Source organism: Lepidochelys kempii, chromosome 7, assembly GCF_965140285.1.
Source record: "Lepidochelys kempii isolate rLepKem1 chromosome 7, rLepKem1.hap1, whole genome shotgun sequence".
NCBI lineage: Eukaryota > Metazoa > Chordata > Testudines > Cheloniidae > Lepidochelys > Lepidochelys kempii.
In genome coordinates, this window is record NC_136386.1 from 41075005 (window position 1) to 41091942 (window position 16938).

The following is a 16938-nucleotide window of genomic DNA, read 5'->3' on the forward strand; positions in this document are numbered from 1 at the left end:
CCTCCGTAGGCTATTTATTCCAGCGTTTAACCACCCAGACAGTTAGGAATTTGTTCCTAATGTATAACCTAAATTGTCCTTATTGCAATCTAAACCCATTGCTTCTTGTCCTATCCTTGGAGATTCAGGAGAACAATTTTTCTCTCTCCTCCTTGTAACAACCTTTTATGTACATGAATATCTAGTATCAAGTATTCTTGACTACCAACATTTTTATGCAAATCTACAGCGAGTGCAGCTATCTTAGGTGGCTCTTTATTCAGTATTACTGATTTACTGTACACTGGGCTAGATTGACCTTTGGTCTGACCCAGTATGAGAATTCTTACAGTAGTCTAATCCTAAACCTAATTACTCACTGTAATTTCTTTTTATTATTTATTAGGGACTTCATTGATGTTTTTGGTACGTATGCTATCAAGAGTGCTTTTGAAGCTCTGAGAAATTATCACTTCTAACTGAAGTCAAAGGTCAGCAAGATGAGAGAGTCAAAGCTTCAAACCCTCCCTTCCTATCACCTAGTTGTGAGCTGTCAAGGTTCCTTCTCCACTCTGAACGCTAGGGTACGGATGTGGGGACCTGCATGAAAAACCTCCTAAGCTTATCTTTACCAGCTTAGGTCAAAACTTCTCCAAGGTACAAAATATTCCACCCTTTGTCCTTGGATTGGCCGCTACCACCACCAAACAAATACTGGTTACTGGGGAAGAGCTGTTTGGAAACGTCTTTCCCCCCAAAATACTTCCCAAAACCTTGCACCCCACTTCCTGGACAAGGTTTGGTAAAAAGCCTCACCAATTTGCCTGGGTGACTACAGACCCAGACCCTTGGATCTTCAGAACAATGAACAATCCTCCCAACACTTGCACCCCCCCTTTCCTGGGAAATGTTGGATAAAAAGCCTCACCAATTTGCATAGGTGACCACAGACCCAAACCCTTGGATCTGAGAACAATGAAAAAGCATTCAGTTTTCTATAAAGAAGACTTTTAATAGAAATAGAAGTAAAGAAATCACCTCTGTAAAATCAGGATGGTAGATACCTTACAGGGTAATTAGATTCAAAACACAGAGAACCCCTCTAGGAAAAACCTTAAGTTACAAAAAAGATACACAGACAGAAATAGTTATTCTATTCAGCACAATTCTTTTCTCAGCCATTTAAAGAAATCATAATCTAACGCATACCTAGCTAGATTACTTACTAAAAGTTCTAAGACTCCATTCCTGGTCTATCCCCGGCAGAAACAGCATATAGACAGAGACCCTTTGTTTCTCTCCCTCCTCCCAGCTTTTGAAAGTATCTTGTCTCCTCATTGGTCATTTTGGTCAGGTGCCAGCGAGGTTACCTTTAGCTTCTTAACCCTGTACAGGTGAGAGGAGTTTTCCCCTGGCCAGGAGGGATTTCAAAGGGGTTTACCCTTCCCTTTATATTTATGACATGAGCTATGAAGCAAAACAGGCCCAGGCTTGCAAGAAGACGAGGATGGATTTGTGGCAGTTGCTACCTTTAAACTAGAAAACAGATTATGCAATTCGTGACAGATTTACAGGCTAGGTACGAGAACAAGGGTGCAAGACTGGGTAATGGCTGCATCCCCTGGAGCAGATTATGAGTTTAAAGAAATGGATGTGTGCCACATGATATGAACTCTCAAGACAGGGAAATGAAACGATGATTTGAACACATTGAAGCTCTATGGTGCTATTTCCAACATTGTTCAAATTCTTCAAAATAAGTCTGACACCAAACCAACTCCTGATCCCAGAGTCCAACAGAAGCACGAGGATAATCTGGTGTACAGGTGTGTTAGATTTACAGAAATAAAGAGCAACTAAATCAGTGGGAACTAACTTTCGCTTTTAGATGAAGTTCCAGTTCACAACACAGAGCTGCTCCCATCTCTCACATGAAAATACAACGCTCCAAAAATATTTTTGAACAAGAATGTTCAAAACTAAATTTAACAGAATGCTAGGATAAGCCAATTTTATTTTAAAACAAAGTTCTGGTTTTGGTGTAGCTTGAGCCAGTTCCTTACAAGGCAAGAAACAGAAGAAAAGTTAGCCGAAGGAAAAAAAGAAATCTGCTCTGAAAGGACCAACAGTCCTAATGGAACTTTTTTCGCAAGTGTTAACTCTGGTGTCCTCGGTAGTTAGTGTTTGGTTGGTGAACTTACTTCTCGTTGAAATGTGACGCTAGCAGCACTGATCTGATTTGAAGCCAGGCTTAAAACGAGCATGTACTGCACAAGGTTTACTCCACAGCTCAATTTTTCTATTCCAGTTCCAACACTATAACCTTGCTATAGCATAAAGTTCATTTCAAAACCAACAAGTAAAAGCACCTTTGTACTGTAAGAAATGTTTATACCTTGAAAAGGAATTATATTTGTAAGAGCAAGAAAGCTAACATACTACAGGTGTCGGTAAATTTCCACTTCCTGTTATGTCTATAACATCATAAACCTACAGAGTGTTTTACAGACAACTAAAAATGATCTTTACAATGTAATTTATAACAGGGATGTAGCCAAGCCTCGAGGAGTGAGACGAATAGGACTAAAGAGCTACAACAGTAAGTTAACTGTGGCTGCTGATGCATGCAACTTGAGAGTTAACCTCATTTTTTATCCTTATCCTTCCCCTGTACCTTCTGTTTTCCTTGATGTACACATATATGCACTTATTACGGCTTAGAAGGGAAGATTAGCATTTGTAGCATTTGAGGCCTGATCAAAAAAAGTTGAAGTCAATGTAAATGACTCGTATAGACTTCAGTGGACTTTGGATCATGCTCCTGGAGCACAGGATGGAAGCATGGTGGTCAGGATCAGAGAACTATACTCCAGGCTTAAGGAGCTCAGCAAGAGAAGGTACTGAGAACAAAAGGAGACTAAGGAGGTGAGGTTAGCTTTGTGGCAAGAGGGTATGTTATTAACATAACATAAAATCCACCAAGAAATAGTGCCAGGTGTACAAACTAGCCTTTGCCTTTTCAGTGTCTCAAAACTTCATACCTTATGTTGTAGGATCACAATATTTTGAATGAGAAAGCGATACGCATTGTACCAGGGCAGAAATACATCCTTCAGCACATCTCTTACTCCTTCCTCCTTAAACCGCAAGTTTTCTGCTCTTACCACAGGAGAATTGATGAGGTACAGCCTGCAGAGAAACAGTGCAATAGGATCAACTAGGAAGAAGTTTAATGGCATTTCCCCTATGGTCTCTATTACTCATATTAGAAAGCTTGTCATTTTAACTAAAAAAATTACATACTCTAAAAGCTCACCTGCAAATACTCATCAAACTTTACAAACCATAGCAAATTCCAAACATTGTGCCACAGTGATAGAAAAACACTAAAGGGGATGGATTCACAGGAAAAAAAAAATCTATAAAAAGACAAAATCGTAAGTAGGTACAGCATGTTGAAGATATGAAGGTTTGTACCCCAGTCATAGTCTTGTTCCAGCTAGAATACTACCAGCATTGACATGCTGGAACTCAGAAAGAAAATAGTCAGGGTTACGAACCAAATATGGATCAGAATACTAATATATCCTCTCCTCAAAGTCCATAAGGGAGAAGTGCTCTTGCTGTTGTGACTTATTCAAAAGCTGTCCTGATGCTGAGGAGTGATCCAATAAGCTCAGCAGGAAGGAAGACCTCTCCTTTTTCAGAATCTCTCCTGCCTGTGCACCTGGAACCAAGAAGGCTGGCTGCCTTGAGACCAGAGTCAATTGCTGGATCCTTCAGAAAGTGTCTCTTGACTTGTCTAGGTTTCAAGAATCCATGTTAAGACAAGGCTCTTCTCTGGCACAATCTGAAAGTTTTACGTCCTTTAGCAATGGATACTACTTAGATGGACTGTTCATTTTTAGGGCTTCCTCTAACAGCATGGGACCCAAAGGATCCCAAGTTCAGTGCCAAGGAAGGTTTCAAATTTGATCTACTTGGTCCAGGAAACACCGTCTCAGATCAGTTTCTCCTGAACCAACAGGTCTCCCATAATTAGAAAGACAACCCTACTGCCCCAATCTCCTTTCTGGATCTTGGGAGAGATGACTTCACAAACAGCATATCTCCTGGAGGAGCGCCCTTCCCAAAAGCACTGAAAACCATTAACCACACAAATATCCAACTGATGTTTTGGAAGGGAAACTGATCCCTGCCTTTTTTTCTGCCTCCACCACAATAACAAGGCCCCTGGTATATCTTAATCAGATAACAAAGGTGGCGGGGGGGGGGGGGGATTTTAAATAACTTGCCCTGTACTAATCCTATAACTAAATTAAAAGGTTTGATACAAAAAACTAACTTTCCCACACAGAAGGAGAGGGAGTAAGGTACCATGACCGCGCTTTCTGGTGGTTAGAAAGGAATGGAGACATGGTGGAAACCAGGTATTTACAACCTAATTGAACAGAATATTGGTCTTGAGGGATGTTCTGCACATGCCTGCTAAATGCCAGTACTGCACAAAAAGATTCAGGGCCCACATGAGCAGGCTCACAACTCCTACAATTTCAGAGTGGTAGCCATGTTAGTCTGTATCAGCAAAAACAACGAGAAGTCCTTGTAGCACCTTAGAGACTAGCAAATTTATTTGGGCATAAGCTTTCGTGGGCTAAAACCCACTTCATCGGATGCATAGAGTGGAAAATACAGTAGAGAGGTATAAATACATAACAAATGGAAAGGCAACTCCCATATTTTCATATGCTGTGTATTTATACCTCTCTACTATGTTTTCCACTCCATGCATCCGATGAAGTGGGTTTTAGCCCATGAAAACTTATGCCCAAATAAATTTGTTAGTCTCTAAGGTGCCACAAGGACTCCTCAATGTTTTAACTCCTATAGTATGGCTCAAGAGATGCAATGTCATTAAGGAGAATATAACTGATGGGAAAATATCTTCCCACTATTTGCTCAGCTCTGCCGGTCAGAATAGACAACTTTAAGAGCTGCCAGCTCAGATTTTCCCATACTGCATGAAGAGCAAATAGGAGTGTTTAACATTGGCTTAGACAAGGGATTTTCCCTTCCTGCCTTATTCCCCCCTTATCTCATCTTCAGGACAGGATAGTGGATGCTTGTTTTTGTAGTACCCATTTGCATAGCCACATGAAGTCAAATTGAGCCACTATTCCTCTTAACCAGTTACCCCACTAGAGCCAACAATACAGAACTTAAGGTGTCCCTACTGAAGAAAACAAGTCAACTTCTTCCACCAGACGCTCAGTGTGAAAACATTTTTTTTTTAAAGTACCAAATAAAAACACTGGTACCTAGAATAATGCATAATGTCTCTGCTATTCTTCTACAAGAAAGCAGTGAAATCTGAATTAATTTAGAATAAGATTTAAAGTCTGTAGCCTGTAAATCTGCTGCAAAGAGGAGAAGAGTGGTTCACACAAATTTTTTTTGGAGGTAATATTGAGAATAATATTCACTTACTTTTTTTAAGTGTATCATAATATGTATCCACTTCAGTTTGCAAAAAGTTTATCTTTTAAAATCTTACATCTGCACTGCCCTAAGCTAATATTTTAAACTACAAAGACAGCTTGGTTTCTACTAGCTTATGTATAACAGAGACTACTGTAGGTCAGAACTAGTGTCTCACTCAGCTAACTTAACCTGTACAATTATTTAAAATAAAGATGTACTTAGTACTTCATTCAACTTGCCAAAAATATTTTCTTTTTAAGATTTCAACATTTTCAGTAACAGATTTATTTCAGAATTCAATTTGTCATGTTTTATAAACTTTTTAGAACACAATTTTCTAAACTAATGAATCTATACAGAGATTTCCTTTAGGGCACTTGAAAACCCTAACTTGGGCTGACAGAATACATTCAAAAATACTGGACCATGAATTCTTCTTGAAAGACCTTCTCACATCAACATAATACATACAATACAGCTGTTAGGGCAAACAGATGGTAAAGCATGAATGTCAGCAGTACAGGAATGGGTACTACTTTGAATTTAACATTCAACTCTAAAAGCTGGATTTCAATATATATGTTTAAAAATAGAAGAAACTTTCTTTTGAATTTAGATAACCCCAATATGTGGCAAAGTAAAATAGTTCAATATTATGTCTAATTACTAAATAAATATGTAAATGAAACAGCAATTTGGCCTCCAATTTTTATTTATTTATTGGTAAAGCAAATATCTTTGTACAAGCCTTTGTACATGCTGTCTCCAACTCTTGCAATTCATTCTCAAGTGACAGGATTTTGGCTGGATCTGGAACCAGTCTCAAAATGATACAAGAAGCTCCAGTCCCCTCAAACTTTAGCCAAGTCACCCACTTTCCTGCCTCCTGGGGAAGAGTAGCTCAGACCTTCTTCTATTCACATTAGAGAAGGAACTGGAGCAAGGTGGTTGGTCCATGCTGCTCCTTATACCTTTGGTTGGGAGCACAAGGCGGCAAAGGGAGCAGGCATGGACCAACAGACACTGCTACTGAAAAGTTTCCAGCCCGAGGGGCATGGAGCACATGCACACCCACAGAGAGTACCTACAGGGACCAGCACTGCGAAGGGAGAGAAGAGGACCCCCTGCAGCTGCCCACCCAGGCCTGGCAGAATTTGTATGAGAGTGGGAGTGGGGGAAGGACACAAAAATTAATTCATTAGAATGTGGGATAAACTGAAAGATCCAGGCCACCTTACTCAACAAATCTGGCAGAGTTTACAACACTACTTGTCTCACATACACTGGAGGTGGGGAGGGGATACAAAGATCTTCAAACAGACCAAAAACACTACATAATTTTTTCATCTCATAATTTGTGAGCCAGTCTCACATGATTTATAGGGGTCTGACTGGTGATTTTTGAACTTTCAGGGCTGGCAATAATGTATAACACAGACACGGCAAACCAATAATACTGTCGTCTCTAAATTTTCCAAATTTATTTTACATAAATGTCATTTTAAATCTTTACCCACTGTGTTCCAAGGTTACCACCACAGCAAATGGCCTGTAAGTAACTTAGGAAAGTAACAAACACTACTGTCTGCAGGCTTCAGAAAACATGCACGTCTCTTGGTTTTATCTGGTGTCCTTGTGTACTGGCAGCTGTGTAATTACAGTACATTGAAGATACTGTAAGTAAATTATTTATAGTAGCAGAAGCATGGACTGTTTTGGACTAAATGCATCTTCAAATGAAATTTGTTTTTAATGCTAGTCAGAATAAAATGCTTCTGAATGTAAAGAAAAGAAACAAGCACAAAACAAGAGTTTATTTTATTTTCAGTCATTTTAAGGACACTTGCTTATGGTCAAACGCCTATTTAAAGCAGTTTATACTGAGCCTGCTTGGCTTGCAATAACATCTTAACCTCAAAATCATAATGTGGCCTGTGTTTACTGAAGCAGAAAATTATTTGACTTGCTTCAGATGCATTTGGTATTTAATGTTGTGTACAGGTGTTTTTACGTCAGTTGTGTGTGCAAGGAGGGGGAAAAAGCTTTGCCTTAGGGCTAAAACAGAAGGAATGAAATGAAGCAGCCGACTTAACTTTTACAACCTTGATATTTTATTTATGGTCCATATTACAGCTATACAAAACTCTCCGTGCTTTGGCTTTACCTATTTTTACAGGACTTAGCATTTTTGATCATTTTGCACCTGTATTGTCTCTACATTGAACATTTGGTCATGTAGAGCTCTCAGACTCCAACCCAAGATATAAAAAGACAGTTATCAACTTTTCTTCAATTCCCCTAGGAAAAAAACCATCCAAACCTACACCCTAGGTCTTTGAAAACCCGGCACCCTGGTGTACTAGCAAGGCATCATGGTGAACACTGGCCTGACTCCTTATGTATAGAAGAAGCATAAAACCAATTGTTTACAGTGATTGGAATGAATGAAACTGTCTCAAAAAACACACTGCGGATCATCAAAAGCTTCTGGTATCTAGAGAAGAAAATACATGTAATCTTCTTGCAGATCCTTCCTATCTCATGAGTGAGAGAAGATATATTTAGACAGCAGATGATATTTGAGGTTAAACATTGTCTAGGTAAGTGATATAAAGTATAGGGGTTTGGTTTTGTTGCACACTGGACTGTCTTCTATAAGGAGATAAAGATGTACGTCTTGGACGACCTCTGAAATTAACAATAACACTGCTACATTCTTTCCCAAACACACAATTTATCCTTATGGCACCTCATGCCATGAAAATTAGTTGCCAAATGCAAATAGCACTTTTTCTCAGAGTTGTATTGCTAGGATACCAGTCTGAACTTTGAGGGATAAGGCCTCAGTGAAGCAATCAAAAGCTCAGCTGTAGAAGCTATTGCCCTCTGATAAAAAATGAAGTGTGACAGAATTGCAGACACTCAGCGGCAGTGTCTGAGTCTACTTGTTTGCCTGTGTTGGCAGATGGGTGCTTAGGTCACTTGATTATACTAACAATAGTGAAATATTACTTTCAAGGTAATGAAGGAAGAAATTGATTACTCTGGAACAAATCCAAAGAAAGGGACATAACTTGCATACTTTTATGAATCATTCATTCTTGTAATGGCTTGTCTACACTGAGAAGTTGTCGACAAAAACTTTTGTCTTTCATAGGTACTTTAAAAAGCCCCCCCCCCCCCCCACACACACACAAGACAAAAGTTTTGCCAATGCAAGTGGCAGTGTGAACATGGCTTCATCGGCAGAAGTACTCTCCTGCTGACAAAGCTAACGCCGCTCGCGGGGCTGGAATTCTTTTGTCGGCAAAAGTGCTGACTAAGTACCCAAAAAGAGCATTTACACACGCTGACTTTTAGCGACAAGGCTGTGTCGACACAGCCTTGTCGCTAAAAGCTGTATGGTGTAGACAAGCCCTTAGACCAGGGGTCGGCAACCTGCGGCAAGGTGGTGAGCCAATTTTTACTGGCACGCTGCTGCCAGCCGAGGTCTGGTCTGCCGGCCTCACTCAGCCCGCTGCCTGCCTGGGTGAATGGAACCCCCAGCCAGCAGCAGGCTGAGCGGGGCCGGCGGCCAGGACCCCGGCTGTGGGTGAGCCGCTGCCGGTCTGGGGTTCTGTCCGCCACCCCGCTCAGCCCGCTGACAGTCTGGGGTTCCGGCTGATACTTTTTCCCCCTCACTGCACAACTTTATCTTTGGCTTACAGCCCGTCTGAGTCAAGTTTGTCAAGACTGCCCAAGTGTGATAGCAGCTTTAACATTTAGGACTTGTCTACACAGTGCAACAGTACACACCAGAAGGGGTGTAAAATTGTAGAGGGCTCTGAAGTGTTGAACTCTAACAGTTTTGTGTTGACTCTACTGATGTGCTCTAAAAAGTTCCTAGTGTCCATGAATATAGTCCTGTTTGAAAACAATACAACATTAACACATACATTTAAGACTGCATCAGCTAGATCAACACAGGGCAGTTAGAGCTCAACATTTTAAGGTGCTCTACAACTTTACACCTCTTCTGATGTGCATTGCTGCACTGTGTAGACAAGCTCTTAGACACTGAATGGTTTCACATATGATTCAAAGAACACTGGAATTAAAGACTCTAAAAGTCAGAGACCAGTGTGCTCTGTGCTACCTAGCTATTCCTTCCATCTGGAGTTCTCATCCTATTACACATTTAAGCACTTGTGTGTGTAACTGCTGGGGATGCTGTATTTACTAACATACTGCTGTGCTGAGACTAATTTGAAGCTACCGTTCGTAAAGATTCTACTGAGGTGGAGGAGAGAACTTCCTTCACAGAAGCTAAAGTAACTCTACATAGAAGCAGTGCCAAAATGACAAGTCTAAAGTAGCTTATTCTAAATAGTATCCAAGAAGTGCTTCAGTGGATGAGCACAAACAACTGAATCACAGAGCACTTTCCTTAACTGAACCAAGTCTGTACTGCTTTGTACTCTGTGTGTGGGCGTGTGTATAAATAAATATGACATTAGAGAATGTATGTCAGGCAGAAAAATGAATTAGCCTTTTATTGAACAAAAATGGGGAAATAATGGAATTGTACCTTTTAGCATTTTGGTTTTTGTTTGTAGGCAGAAAAAATTAGGGAAAAAAACAACTGAACATTGAGTTTAAAACCCTCTATAAAAACTGGGAATCTCTGCAGTCATGCTGCTTCATCTACCAGTTCTCTGCTTCTTCATATTCTGCTGACCATGGTTCGACTATTATAAAAGAGTTTGATCTTGTTGATCAAACATGAGTCTAGTCTTCTTAAAATAAATGTTAATTTTAAAGCAAGTTTCAGCTATGGCCAATGAAAAGTTTTCAATAGACACACACATTTATTATTTGTACTGCCATAGTCTCAGCATGCAATCATGATGCCTGGTGACATAGTATAAAAACTTGAATATAGCAACATTCAAATGGCTCTTTACAACCATAAATAAGATATTAATTCAGATATTCAATGTCCATATTCCACCTTTAGGTTGTGAAGAGATTTTATTGCCCCCAGCCAAATTAACTGCCTCTTATACTTGAGCATGTATGTTATTTTAATGAAACAACTTAAACTGCCCAAAGACCTAGATAGTCTAATCAGTAAGTTGCTTTTTGTACATGAATATATTCAGATCTGCCTCTTCACTTTTGTCTCCAATTTTAACTGAACATAGTGCTTATAAAGATGCTGTATTAAACAGCAATGTAGACTAAATCTTTTCTCCATAGGTAGTTGTAGCAAGGTGAGACTCACTGGTGTGCCGATTCCTGCTGGTCATCTTGAGAATTAGCTCTTGTCCAGCCCGGAGCACCCTCTGCAGGCTAGTGTCTCACCTTCCTTGGGGCCCCCGTGTCCCTCCCAGACCCCGGTGCCCCTTACCCTAGGGTTCTGCCCACTGCAGTACCCCCACACACTGGGTCTCCCCTCCCAGTGGAACCCCCAACCCTCTGTCCTCACCTTGCCTCAGTGGCTACTGCCAGTCATCATCTAGCCCCTGCTCACTGGAGCAAACTGCAGTCTGTAATGGCCACTCATCATTGGCAAGGGGTTAGGCCCAGCTGCCTCTGCCTATTTCCAGGCTGTAGCTCTGTAGCCCCAGTACCTTTGTAGGCCTTTGTAGGCCTTGCGGTTTTGCAGGCTGGAGCTCCCTAGCTCCCTTTGCCCTTTTCCCCAGCACTGCTCTGCCTCCGGTACCTTGCTCCCAGGCAGCTAGCCCTTCCCACTCCAGGACTAGAGTGAGACTCCTCCAGCTCCCGGCCCCCCAGCCCTCTTATCAGGGCCAACTGGGCCCTAATTGAGCTGGCTACAGCTGAGGCTGATTGGGGAAGCAGCCAATCTTGGCTGCTTTTAACCCCTGTTCTCCAGGAGTGGGGCAGCCGCCCCACGACAGTAGTATATAGCACAGGTAGCGACTGCACAAGCTTCCCTCCACCATGCAGCGTATGTGCAGATACCCTATTCTAGAGTAACTAGCTCTGAGAAGTTGATCATAGTTTTCATGACCATTCAAATACTTGGCCTGTATGCTCATAGAGCCAACAATGATACCAATTAGCGTCAGCTTAAATTCACATATTATATAATAGGAATTGGACACAATTCATTTCCTAACAAAAAAGCCATCAGATAGCAATTAGCTTCAGTCATTATCAGCCTTGTTAGGATCAGAACCAACGATTTAGAAGTTCAAGGCTCCATAACCCATTACCAATACCCTGGGTCATCCCTTCCCCCTACTATTTCCTTGCCACAGAGTTCTGAAATACTCTAAACTTAAGTTCCTTCCTATTGCTATCTGTCAAAACCCATTACACGCTTTCTGGTATACATGTCTGATATAACCATTCACAGGAATTTGAAGTATTAGGTATCTACATTACAGAAAAATATAGACAGAATTGCCAGCTCCTACCTTAACGCATCAGCTCCATAACCATTTACAATGTTCACTGGATCAGGATAGTTCTTCTTGCGTTTGCTCATTTTCTGGCCATCACTAAAAAAAACAAATGCCAAGTTTGGGGAATGAGTTCCTAGGATTTTGACAACACAAGAGTTGCTAACCAAGTATCCCTTTACATCCAGCTTCCTTTCCAAATAATTGATTAAAACTCAAATCTGATTGTCACAATATGTTTACAGTTACCCAAGCCACTGTCATGCACTCAGCACACTACTTCAGCATGATGAACAATTCCAGAGTACTGAGAAAATCTGGAAGCAATAGGCTCCTAAGTTACAGACTCAATTAGAAGATTCCATCTTCCTTGGAGATATTAAGGTGTATAATAAGGTGCAAGAGGATAAAAACAAAACATTTGCTTTGGATCAGTAACATCATCCTGAAGATGTGACAAGTTGTGGCACTGGAAAATATATTTACTGTTATAAAAAATATATAAACCTCCAAATCAACATCTCTTTTAAACAGGGTATCCTTCCTTCTGCACAATGGCATTTCACTTCTTTCCTCAATTCCATCCAGTTTTAATTAGATTTGTGGCTGATAAGTAAGGGCAAATATTTCTGTGAAGAACCAGCCATAATTCCTGGATAGGAGACACAAATGTCCCTCTCTGGTGGTCAGTTAAATTCTTCTGCAACGTTGCTACTTTGTGACAAGTTTCTCTCTCGTTGGTAGCCAAAACTGACCTAACTATAACCACTATGTACTCCTAGGCTACCAAAACATCTCACCTGTGATTTAGAGTAACATGTCTGAACCTATTACAACTAGGTGACAATAAAAAGCTGTTCACTAAAGAAAACCAATATACTAACCTAGCAAGAATCAGCCCATTTACAATTACATTCTTGAAAGGCGGCTTCCCAAAAAGAGCTGTGGATAGCACCAGGAGAGTATAAAACCTGAAACAAAAGTGGTAAGTTTGTTATCAGACAGTTCAAACCATATTCTAGGCACGTTATGCTAAAAGCACGATGCTGTCAATTACATATCAAATTTCAATTAAGCTGGATTTATTCACTCTAGCACATTAGAATTAAAAAACATCTTAGTGGACATATAACTGGAAAAGATTCATTAAAATAAACTTATTGTACAACTGTTTTCTTGCTGTGCAGTATATACTATTATTTCTCCAAATATTACACGCAAGTACTAGAATACTAATAAATGACAGTGAAACATTTTGGGAATAATTAGCAAGGTTGGGAAACAGGAAGATGGAGAATTTCCCCTTTAAGTAATAGATTTTTAAAATCTACAAAAAAACCCAAACAAAAACGTACATTAAAGGGTCTTACATAATAAATTAACAATGAAACTCCATCCTTAAATTAGCCTCCATGGTGCCTTATTGTGTACATCTAAACAGTGCGAGTTTAAACACCAATGTGTTACAATGCCTAACAGTAAATTAAGCCCAGGAATGAATGGTGGGCCAGACTGACCCTCTTTTATGGAACACAAATTTAATTTCCAGTTATGGTTGTACTCTCCAAGCCAGCAGGTGCAGGGGCCAGGAGGCTGCTATAGACTAAGCGTAAGTGAGCACTAAAGGGAGACAGCTTCACATAATTAAAAAAACCCTTCTCTATATAGGTTAGGGAGTTAGTTAGCTCTCAAGCGAGTCTCATCCAGTCCTCCTCACTATGAAGGATGGCAGCAGTAATGTAAGACCTCAAATGTGGTGGCACAACAAAAGAATAATCTGGGCTTTCAAATACTATGCAACTCCCAGTGTCGTCTCTCTTTTGCTATATTTCCTAGAACATATATATTAGCTTTCTGGATTCTTGAGAAACTAAGATTTGCTTCCGTACAGGCACCTACATCATAACAGAAGCCTACATGTATCACTAGTTCTGAGATGCTAAAAAGTGTTATAGTAAGTGGAGATGTGAAGGAACTGAATTATTTCACATTTACAAATAGGATTCTTGTCAGAGGCCTGGGCTTGTGCAACTCTTTTTTTTTTTTTTTTTAAATAACTTGAGGGTGGGGCACAGCCTTGTCAGCTAAGGAAGAATATCAAATACATCAGCAATCTATAGAGCTAACGCTAACACAACCTTTAAATTAAAGATTATTTTATGAAAACTAATTGCCTTAGACCAAAGCACAGAAGGTTATCTTTCAAAACTGTTTATTAGCATAAGATTTAGAGAAGAAATTCTCTGCCAAAAGAAGGGTTCATTTGTATCCTCTGAAGTGGTTGGCTCTCAAAAAGCTGCATCGAATTGAACACATCTGTGGCTCTTGAGTATCCAAGACTTGGTAAAGGTTACTTGGGTGCATTATTGCATTTATAAAGTGGCTTAGATGAAAGCTGTGATTGTTATTCCCTAGAGAGGCTTTCAACTCACATCATCATCTCAGGGCACACACCCCTCTGGGCTGTAAAACTCCTAACCAACCAAATTACAATGTAACTTACAAACCTTTATCAAACATTCACACATACACAAAAGTAGAATGAAAATCTTTCCCATTTTAAGTTACTTTCCCAGTCTTTACTCCTTGTCCATAATCCTTTACTCTCCTGCTTACATCCCACTCTTCCCCCTCCATCTTTAGTCTTCAAAAGAAAAAAACCCCTCAATCCTGAGCTTTTGCCCATATGATCAAGACAAACCAAAACTAAAGAGACTGCATACTAGCTGATTCTTCCCTCAGCTAGTATGAGTACCCAACTGACAAACTGTCATGGGTTATTGCATGTAAATATACATACAACACACATGCAAAACAAACAACAAACTGATACCAACAACAGCACTTGTCATGTAATGATGACAACACTGTAAGGCATTTCTATTTTAAAAGTGAAAACTGACTTTGTTTAGAAGGGGCTTCAGTGTTTTTTTGTTTTTTTAATAGGAGACTGGTACATGAGGGTTACGTACTTTGAGGTGGCACATGCAGAAATTTTTTAGTGACTGAAGAAATTTCTCCTGGGACATTAAGTTAGATAGTTCGGTTTCTTAAAAAGATGAACAGAAGTATAACCACAATCATACTGGACAGTATATTTGGAAATAATTGAAACATACCTGGTGTGTACTGTTGGGAATATAGTGCTTGTATAGAAGTATATAATTAATTGCAGTAGTAAATGTTATGAATTTAATGACAACCACAATAGTCATTGCAAAATATCATCTACATATTCCTATTCATGATCATTCTGTGGTTTGATTGGCTTTATAGACTGTACAGTAACTCCTCACTTAACAGTGCAGTTATGTTCCTGAAAAATGTGACTTTAAGCAAAACAATGTTAAGCAAATCAATTTCCCCCTAGGAATTAATGTAAATAGGGGGGATTAGGTTCCAGGAAAGTTCCCCCCCCCCCCAGACAAAAGACTATATTTTTTAGTAAAATACAATGATGATTGTGAAGCTTGGTTGAGGTGGTGAAGTCAGAGGGTGGGATATTTCCCAGGGAATGCCTTAGTGCTAAATGATGAACTTGCAACTGGCTGAGCACTCAAGGGGTTAACTCATTGTTAATGTAGCCTCACACTCTACAAGGCAGCAGGAATGGAGGGAGGGAAGACAGCATGGCAGACAGAGACACACATGGTGTGTGTGTGTGCGTGAGAGAGAGAGAGATGCGCATTTCCCCTTTAAGTATGCTGACCCACTCCTAAGTACACTGCCTTGTTAAGTTAATCTGCAAGCTAAGACCACAGCTGGTGCCAGGAAGCTCCCTCGGTCCTGAGCCCTGTCATGTGTCCCCCTGCTCTATAGAGATGGGGTAAGTGGGGTGCAGAAGCAAGGGGGAGGGGGACACCCTGACATTAGCCTCCCTCTTCCCCTCCCCCCCTGCAGCAAGCAGGAGGCTCGCAGAACAGCTCCACAGCACAGGGCAGGAGCAGCACATGGCAGTGGGAGGAGGGACAGCTGAACTGCAGGCAATTGATAGCCTGCTGGGTGGCTCCTGCACAGGGAACTTATGGGAGCGGGGAGCTGATGGGGGGGCTGCTGGTCCCACCCTGGTTCCAAGCCCCCACCAGCTAGCTCCAATGGGCTGCTCTTCCTGCAAGCAGTGGACAAAGCAGGCGGCTGCCAAACAATGTTATAAGGGAGCAATGCACAACTTTAAACAAGCATGTTCTCTAATTGATCAGCCTTGTAACAACGAAACAACGTTAACCAGGACGACTTTAAGTGAGGAGTTACAAATGTAAAACTTAAAACCACCAAGTACAGTAAGATGCTTTTGACACGCACATCTATAAACCAATTAAAAACATGCCTTTTATAACAGCCAACAGACAGCCGATGCTGGTAAAACGTTCTGTATAAACATGCACAAGTTTTGTGGGATTGGGGTAAAGACCCACATTACCCCAACCCAACACTGACAAACCTCTGTCAGAATGTAAAGGCTTGGTTAAGCAATTAATTCTGGTATGACAACCTACAGGTAGGGCAAAGACTACCCAGGACTATACAGTTTGAAAATCTCCACCATCTGGCAGCTGTTATGTAACCTACAGAATATAAATTGAATTGGTAGGCTCACGCCAATACCCAATGGATCTATGTCCATATCACAAAAATCAAATCACAACTGGTATTACAAGTGGCCTCTCTTTTGAGATTGACAAAGACAGACTCAGTCTGGAGACAGACCACCGCATAAACTCCACAGCTAAGTTACACACTGTGTGAAAAAGTATTTCCTTTTGTCAGTTTTTAATTTCTGCACTTTTAAATTTCATTGACTGTCCCCTTGTTCTTGTATTATGAGGTATGGTACAGAACCTCCCAATCTAACTTCTCTATATTCATTGTTTTATATACTTCTATCATGTTCCCTCCAAACGACTGGAGGATAGCTAATGTGATGCCAATTTTTAAAAAGGGCTCCAGAGGTGACCCTGGCAACTACAGGCCAGTAAGCCTCACTTCAGTACTGGGCAAATTGGTTGAAACTATAATAAAGAACAAAATTGTCAGACTCACAGATGAACATAATTTGTTGGGAAATAGTCAA

At 40.5% G+C, this 16938-nt stretch overlaps 1 protein-coding gene across 4 annotated transcripts in view; it reads right to left on the reverse strand.

The window, feature by feature from the left end:
• The window catches only part of IARS1 (isoleucyl-tRNA synthetase 1), a 204374-nt gene that overhangs the window by 65127 nt on the left and 122309 nt on the right, over positions 1–16938 (reverse strand). For all 4 annotated transcript variants that reach the window (XM_073352336.2, XM_073352335.2, XM_073352337.2 and 1 more), the window contains 3 exons: positions 12752–12838; positions 11883–11966; positions 3021–3168 (listed from right to left, as the gene is read on the reverse strand). In XM_073352336.2, coding sequence (XP_073208437.1) covers positions 3021–3168; positions 11883–11966; positions 12752–12838 — 319 coding nt within the window. The remainder of the gene's footprint in view (positions 1–3020; positions 3169–11882; positions 11967–12751; positions 12839–16938) is intronic.